At 35.7% G+C, this 9,218-nt stretch overlaps 1 protein-coding gene across 1 annotated transcript in view; it reads left to right on the plus strand.

The window, feature by feature from the left end:
- The window catches only part of Il1rapl2 (interleukin 1 receptor accessory protein like 2), a 634,164-nt gene that overhangs the window by 563,165 nt on the left and 61,781 nt on the right, over window positions 1-9,218 (plus strand). The window contains exon 6 of the mRNA XM_050124199.1: window positions 6,570-6,699. Within this exon, the coding sequence (XP_049980156.1) occupies window positions 6,570-6,699 (130 nt within the window). The remainder of the gene's footprint in view (window positions 1-6,569; window positions 6,700-9,218) is intronic.

Genomic DNA, 9,218 nt, shown 5'->3' on the forward strand with positions numbered 1-9,218 from the left:
AAGCACAGATTCTATAAACAATAATTCTACAAATAAATGAAAGTACCCTGTGAGACTATTGAATACACAATACTCACAAAAAAATAGGGGCATTCAGTATATTTGGATATGTTAGAAGAATATTTGGAAGTCAACACACAAAATTTGTAATGTTTCTGTTCAATTTTTACTAAGAGCATGTGTTTCAGCTTGGTCTTTGATTTCTCAAAAAAATATTGAAGGCCATTTTGGAACGACACTAAACTCACTATCCAAAGGACACAGGAACAGTAATGTAGAGAAACATTTGTCAGTACCTGACAAAGTCCAAGATTTGGAATCCCTTGTACATTCTGCACCCTAAGAAACCACTTCTATAATTTCGCATGTGTGTTGTTATAGCAGAGATAGAAACAACTGTCCCTCATGTTGCATATGTGCACTGTGTCTCAGTCATTTGACAAAACATCATTTCACCGGTAAAATAAACTAAAAATTGCCTCTATCAAAGAAACATTACATTTATTCTTATCATCATGTGTAGATTGTGTTTCCATCTTTTATTACTAGTAAAGTATGTAAGAAATTTCTGTGGTGCATGTATACTTATATCTAAGACACCAGTTGTTCATTATTTGTCAGTAAACTACTGATGGATATCTTTGTTATACAGAACAGTTTGTAATAATAAAACGTGGATTCCATCCATACTCTTTCCCATCTACCTACAAATACCCATGCTACACAGACACCCACGGGTACACAGGGCCACACAAACCATACGGCCACTACAGCTGTCACAGACATCATTGCTTTTTCATTTTCTTACATCATAATCATATTATGAAGTCCAGGCTGCATGAGCTGAGGGGCAGTAGAACAATTACCAATGGTTCAATCTCCAGAAGAGGGAGAATGGGAAGGCAGGTGGTAGGGGGTTGAGAAAGGAAGGAAATAGGTGACAGAAAGGGAAAGAAGAGGAGATGAGAAGAGAATCTTTGATTTGGGCTCTTATGGGATATAAATATTTGTACTACCACTTTAGAGACATTCCTCCTAAGCCCATCCTTAGCTTGAGTACATCTGTTTCCAGACAAAATCTGGTACAGTAATAACTGTCAGAATAATTAAGCTGGTTATGATTGCTAGATTTTCAAGGTCTCAAAGCAATCTTTGAAATGTTGATTCTCAGAAAGCTCTTTGAGAAAGAAAATTGAAGTAAGCTAAGGCAAAGGAGAACCAGTCCAATTCATGTACTCCGCTTTGAAAGAACTAAAATAGAATAAACCTTGCCTACCTTATTTCTTAGTACTGCGGAATAAACTGATAAAGTTCTTTCTATTTTGATAATCTTCTGACTGCTTGGATGTAAATGTGAATTGGCTATCTCTTCAGTTATGAAATGACCTTCAAACTGTCTAGAGACAAAACAATAGAATAGCTAACAGATGCCACTTCTCGATAGAATTTGATCCATCAGGCACATATCAGAGATACCTAGAAAGGTTCTGTTTTAGATTAATTGCCCAGTCAATGCAGAGATCCTTCCCTGCCTCTTGCAAGCGAGGATCTCTTCTCTTTAGCACATACTGAAAATAACTATATGATAAAAGCTCCCTTGGGAACTATCCTTCCAATGTGACAGATGATGGCTGAACAGTTTTACTGTTTGGGGCCATCAGCATAAGGCTTCAGAATATTTACTCAGCACTGTATAAAATAAACTTCTGAAATAGCTGTCTCTTCTGTTTATTTAACAAGGATCTTTCTGATGGGAAGAGAAAAATTACTTACAAGACAAATTGCTTCAATGGCTAGTTCTTTGGATGTCGTGTCAAGGGAAAGGGCAGACACTGTTATTTTTGATAGAGCACCTCAAGAAGATCCCTTTTTTAAACACTACAATAATTGCCTTTCTCGATTAAAATCATGCCAGTCATGGACACCCATACACTAAGAATCATTTAAAGATATTTTAATGCATAGACATTTAATTTAATATATAAAGACATTAAATATGTACAATATTTAATATATTATATAATGTGTCTATATGTAAATTATATGATATTTATCAGATGTATTTTCAAGATAGCCCAAAAGAACAATAACCAATATTTATATCTATAATTGTATACACTGGTAGCTTTAATGATTAAAATTTCTTATAATAAAGTTTATCATAATCTATTAATTTTTCTGTCGTCTTGTTTATTTTTTATTGTTTTTAATGAGCTACACATTTTTCTCTACTGCCCTCTTCTCCTCTCCCCCTTCTACTCCCTCCTGTGACCTCAATGCTCCCAATTTACTCAAGAGATCTTATCTTTTTCTCCTTCCTATGTAGATCCATGTATGTATCTCTTAGGATCCTTTTGTTGTCTAGGTTCTCTGGGGTTGTGGACTGTAGACTAGTTTTGTTATGAGAATGAAAGGCAAAAGGCATAGGAAAAAAAACATTTTCAGGTTTAGAAAACATAGGCTCTTTTCAGGTGAATCATGCATATTCTAAATGCAAAAAAAATTTATAAGAAAATGTTGAAAGTATTGTCCCACAAATGTTCATAAATAATAGAAAACAATATTGCCACAGTCCAAATGAAAATATCTCTGTCTCAAGACCATATCACAATTCTCCTCAAATTTAATTTCTCCATGGACAATCAAGTCTGAGAAGACAGAAAATACTGAGCTAAATTTCCAATAATGTTTGTGAGTTCACGAAACACTTTCATATACACTGTCTTCTTTGAGCTTTCCAGAATTATTACCATCTTCCAACCTCACTACATCCTTAGGAAATTAATATAATGTTAGGTTAGGAGTATCAGCTCAGGGGCTATGGTCATGACAGGTTTAAATATAAGATCCAAATTTCTTGAATTTCTGTCCAATGTACTTTCTATAATGCACAACTATCTTACTTTTACTCAACTTCAAATGAAGCATGTGTTTAAAGATACAGTCTCTAATTTGTATTAATCACATTGTGCAGATTCTTGACCTTGACAAATTGGATAACTATAGGAGATTTCTAAGGTCCAAAACCTGAAATTTGAGAAGGGATATGCTAATATTATAATAAAATATCATCAATATATGTCTTTATGTGGTTAAGCCCAAGCTATTGCCCAATATCTCTGTGTTTATTGGTTCCTTGTATTCCACTTTGCCTTCACATAGACTCTAACTCCTATTTAGTTATTCCTTTATGAAAAAAAATGTCCAAGAAAGTCATTTTCTAGTTGTGGTGCTGAAAGACATTTTGATTGAGAAAGTAATAATTTAGAATATGAAAGCTATTGATAAATTTAATAAAGAATGAGGACTTTGTCTATGGCAGAGAATAAGGATGGAAGCTCCACAAGGAAAATATTTTTGAAGTGGTTTTGTCTAGTGTTCTAAACAATGGGAAAGTGTGATTGGTAGAGAAAATTATGTGTGCTGGCTGGTTTTGTGTGTCAACGTGACACTAACTAGAGTCATCAGAGAGGAAGGAACCTCAGTGGAGGAAATGCCTCCATGAGACCAAGCTGTAAAGTATTTTCTCAAGTAGTGATCAAGGGGACAAGGTTCATACTATTGTGGGTGGTGACACCCCTGGGACGGTGGTCCTGGATTCTATGAGAAGGCAGGTTGAGCAAGCCATGGGGAGCAGGCCAGTAAACAGCCCCTCTCCATGGCCTCTGCATTAACTCCTGCCCTTTTTGAGTCCCTGTCCTTACTTCCTTCAGCAATGGCAGCAATGTTGAAGTATAAGTCAAATAAACCCTTTCTTCCCCAACTTGCTTTTTGATGCTTCATTGCAGCAATAGAAACCCTAACTAAAATACTATGATATAGTTATAAGTGGATGGATTCATGTGTCAAGTGCCAGCATTGTATTTTCTATATCATTCTTCCCATACTTACTTTGCAGGAAAAAACATACCATCAAAATTATAAATACCTGTATATATGATGAAAAAATTATAATTAAAATTTACATAACAAAGTTATATAATCTTTCTATAATTATTAAACACTGTAAGTGATGTTAAGAATATGGAATATATGTCAAGATTGAGTTTTTCCTGAGGTTGTATTTGTAGACATATTTGTAATTCAACATGTTAATTTTAGTTTATTTTAAGATCCTCCAGAGAGGCAGAACCAATGTGATGAAAGATAATTTATTAAGAGGATTAATGCATGTGATTATGGAAATTGAAACAAACCACAACAAGCTTTTGTGTGATAAACAACCAAGACAGTAGCAAGACTTAAAATCTTAGAACCAGGGAAACTTCTGGTGTAGCTCTCAGGGAAGAAGTTGAAGACACAAGAGATCTTAAGTTACTGTTAGTGGCTATCTTTGAGTTCAAGGGCAAGAGAACTCTAGTCCTAGTATCCAAAACCAGGAAAAGAAGAGTAGGGTCTAGGACAAAAAGGGTAAATTTTCTAGTAATGACTGTTTTCCATTAGTGACTGCTCTGTCACTGTGATCAAAGTAATGGGTAATATAACTTTTAAGGGGGAAAGAAGCTTTTAGGCTTATGCATTCATAAAGTCCAGTTCCTGGTAGCTTTGTCGCCTGAAAAACTTGGGCAGAAAACATGAGAGCAGGGCTGCAATGAAAGAAGCACTTCTTTGGTTCTTGACATATAGGAAATGAATAGCAAGTCATGCACAAAGGAGGACGGGAATAGCTCAAAGACCTATCACCAGATAAGATATTCCATACATTGGTTTTTGTTTGTTTGTTTTGTTTATTCGTTTGTCATGTATTAAGTTGCAGATGCCATTTCAGAATAAATAAAAACACTATACTTTGTTAAAAAAAAAAAAAGACCTATCACCAGAAACCTACTTATTCCTGTAGGCTAAACCACCCACCCACCTTATCAAACTCCACATTTGCAATCACATTACATACCCCTCCAGGGTTTCAGTGGTTGTTTGAAAACCCTTTTCTTTCTTTCTTTCTTTCTTTCTTTCTTTCTTTCTTTCTTTCTTTCTTTCTTTCTTTCTTTCTTTTTATTTTTTTTATTATTATTGAAAAAATTTCCACCGCCTCCTCCCCTTCCATTTCCTCCCCCTCCCCCCACTCCTCTCCCCCTCCCCCNACAAAGCCAGTACATGCAGTAGGATCAAAACCCAGTGTCATTGTCCTTGGCTTCTCATTAGCCCTCATTGTCCGCCATGTTCAGAGAGTCCAGTTTTATCCCATGCTTCTTCAGTCACAGTCCAGCTGGCCTTGGTGAGCTCCCAATAGATCAGTTCCACTGTCACAGCGGGTGGGTGCCCCCCCTCATGGTCTTGACTTCCTTGCTCATGTTCTCCCTCCTTCTGCTCCTCATTTGGACCTTGGGAGCTCAGTCCGGTGCTCCAGTGTGGGTCTCTGTCTCTATCTCCATCCATCGCCAGATGAAGGTTCTATGGTGATATGCAAGATATTCATCAATATGGCTATAGGATAGGGCCACTATCCTGAGTGAGGTAACCCAGACCCAAAAAGATGAAAGCCCTTTTGTAATCCAGTTTTCTTTAGAAATGTCACTGGTAACATAAACAGAGGTATTCTTAACTAATCCCTGAGATTTTCTTAGTCTCATCAAGTTGATAATCCATATTAACCATCACAGGACCAGGGAGATCGCTGAGTAAATAAATTGCTTACTACATAAGCAAGAGGACCAAGTTCAGATCCCCTTTCCCTACACAAAAACCTGGACATGGCAGCCTGGCCCAACTGCAATCCCAGTGTTGGCAGTTAGTAACAAACAGGTTGCCAGCTGAAAGAAGACACCAGATTTACTAAGAGACCATGCTGCAAAAATATTATAGAAGACACCTGGCATTGATCTCTGGTCACCATACCTAGACACAAGTACACACCTTTGCTTATACTAGAGAGGTGGGGAGAAGAGAGAAAAAACAAGGAGGTGTATAGCCACACTCTCGCATTTTAATTCCACCTGGGCACTCAACAGTGTGTACAATCTCAAATCAACCCATCACCTCTGATGCCAACCTCTTCTAAAAAAATCTTATATATGTGACCAGAAATAATGATGATCAGCTATGGTGGTATATCTTAATCCTCTCAAGTGAACACCAAAATTTAACTAGCATTCTGTATTATTTTTCTCAAAATAGATCATAATAGGAAGAAACAAATTAAAGTCTATACGATCTAAATAGTGGACACTCTATTATTGCTATGCCTTCTCACTTATAAAGAATTAACATATGCTCGTAAATAATTTTAATTTTAAAGGCAAATTCTCATTAGGAATACTTAGTACTCTCAAAAAAGAAAAATAATTAGGGATTATTTCCATTTGGTTCTTTTATGTCAGTTCTTGGGAGAGGTACAATATAATTAAAATGCTATAAAGTAATACTTTATTTACTTTTCAATTTTTATAATAGCTTGAATTTAATAATTTTCCTAAACCCTCATAATAACATTTTTTTCTCACATGCAAGAATTGTTGGAAAATAGGCCATCTCTGAGTTTTCTTTTGTATGTGAACTGTCCATCCTTGTCTCACAATAAGAACAGGAAGAGATTTGCTCATCTGTTGTTTTTTTTTTCTCTTTCTCAGGTAAACCTCTGACTATCCCATGCAAAGCATTCTTTGGATTCAGTGGAGAGTCTGGACCAATGATCTATTGGATGAAAGGCGAGAAGTTTATTGAAGAACTGGCAGGTCACATTAGAGAAGGTGAAATAAGGTATATGAGTCCAATTGTTTATTTTTCTTTGGTGTCTTTACAATTAGTCAGTGAATCGTGCTAGGAGGGATTCTAACTAAAACGTTTTCATTGCAATGTCAAGCCAGTCTACTCTCTAAGACATGATATTTTGGAAAGATTCAGAGTGATGTCCTCCTTAAAAATGTACATTTGCAGAAACAAAGGCTTTTCTTCTCATGTCTAATAATCATTTCTGAGGTTTTTGGAAGACTCCCTCAAAATATAATGATCCCCTTCAAGCTTTTGAGGCAAATTCCATGATCTTTTCCAAGTTTAGGCCACTGTTTCTACACTGGTAAGAGCAGGGCTTTAAACTTTGCAGGTGGCATTTAAGTTTGATGAACAAATATCTGCTCTTTTCTTGGGGATCAAACATCTTCCTATGTCATAAGTATGATGACGCTCTTCCACAATAACTTTTGGTTCCTGATAGTGTTTCTTTCTTTGTCTCAGCAGCCACTGCTTTCTGAAAGAAAGTGATGCTTCAATTTAGCACCTCTTTCAACGTTTTTTGCTGTCCTCTTATTGTTGTCCCATCTCGGTGTGTAGCTATCAGCTCAATTCATTTGGCTTTGTGTTTTTATTCTTTACTTTATTTTTGAGATTATAATATAATTGCATCATTTCCTCATCCCTTTCCTCCCTCTGAACCCTCAATGCTCTCTTCTAAATTCANTATATTTAAATAGATATATATTCCTGAGTACATAAATACAACTTGCTCATTCTGCATAATGTTACTTGTATGTAATTTTTCAGAGTTGACTATATGGTACTGGATAACTAGTTGGTGTACTTTTCCCTGGGGTAGGTTATTTCTCCCACTTTCAGCATATCTTAGCTGCTTGTACTTTTTTGTATAGGGCTGGGCGCTCTTGCACTTTCTCCACCCACTTCAGGATATATGTTGTTATTGTCCTTGTTTATCTCATGCTTGTGAAGCCATGTTAGTAAAACTTTATAGGTGGGTACATCCCTGACATCCGTGGAAGATACAGTGTCACACCACAATCTTTCCCTTTGTCTCTTAGCAATCTTTCCATCTCTTCCAATGTTCCCTTAACCTCAGGTGTGTGGGTTGTTTTGTAGATATAGCCATTGGAACTGGACTTCACAAATCCACAATTTTGATTGGTTGTAGTTTCCTGAAATCATCTTTGTATGTTGCAAAAAGAACTTTCTTTGGTGCAGGGTGAAGAATATACTTATCTTTGAGTATAAAGACAAATGTTCAGACTACAGTTAGGTATTGGTATGACAAATCTTTTTCTGTCCAGCCAACCAGCTCCCAAATAATAACAGAGACTGACTGGCTATAGCTGAGATTTGTTCCTAACTAGTTCTTATAACTTAAATTGACCCATTTATATGACTCTATGTTATATCACATGGCATTACCTCTCTTTCATGTTGCAGCCCCTGTATTGTCTCCATGTCTCCTGGCATCTCCTGTGCACCTAGATTCCTCCTCATTGTCCTTTCTTTCCCTGAAAATTTCAGCTATAACTCTTGCCTAGCTAGTGGCTGTTCAGATTTTTATTATACTAATAACAGCAATACATCTACACACACTGTAAAAATATCCCACGTCTCCTCCTTTTTGTCCAAATAAAAAGGAAAGGTTTTAACTTGAACAAGGTAAAACTATATACAATAAGAACACTTATCAAGTAAGAATTATATTCACAAAGTTTAGTTCATATGTACTTGGCAAATTTGGAGAAAGTACTGTATTGTCTATCCTATCTAAATGAATTCAAAGTTTTATATCTAATTTAATATAATAACTTGTATTACCATCCTAACAATATCTGTGTAGACCTAAAAATATCTGATTGGATATACAATTTAACTTTTATGTTTCTCAACCTTAAAAACTTTATATCTCTTACATAAGTTTATTTTCTGAATTTAGAAACAAGGAAAGCTATAAAACTATAACTATTTAGTCTTCAACACCATCAAAAATCCAAGAAGGTTATAATATTACCTGAACAAACAGGAAGTATACTTCCAAAAGTACAGAAATGACAGAAACACCTGGCTGCCTGGACAGCCATTCAAAATTCCTCAGCAATGCTGAGCATCCATATTTGGATTACAGACATAGAATATTTGACAGACTTTTCTGTGAATCAGGATTTTGAAGGACTGTACTATCTTGTATTGGGAAAGTTTGGAAGTTGTTTTCTTTTGTGTCCTGCTTGTCCGGTTTTGACAGCATACAGTCAGTAGTCAAGGTAAGGAACGTTTCCTGCCCAAATATATGTTGGTTTAGCTTATCAGCCTGTACAATGAAATGTCTCTCTGTATTTAGCTTATTCACAGTCAAAAATTTCAAAGAAAAATATATATATATATATATTCCACACTTTCTGTGTATATTCCATCTTTACATGGCTGATTTTTCTTACTCTATTATATTTTTTTACAAGTTAGGTATTTATTTTATTATCTTTACTCCTTTATCTATGACTGTATGTACTCTTTTTTTTTTT

This window comes from Alexandromys fortis, unplaced genomic scaffold (assembly GCF_014885135.2).
Source record: "Alexandromys fortis isolate MF-2015 unplaced genomic scaffold, M_Fortis_MF-2015_v1.1 scaffold_205, whole genome shotgun sequence".
Classification (NCBI taxonomy): Eukaryota; Metazoa; Chordata; class Mammalia; order Rodentia; family Cricetidae; genus Alexandromys; species Alexandromys fortis.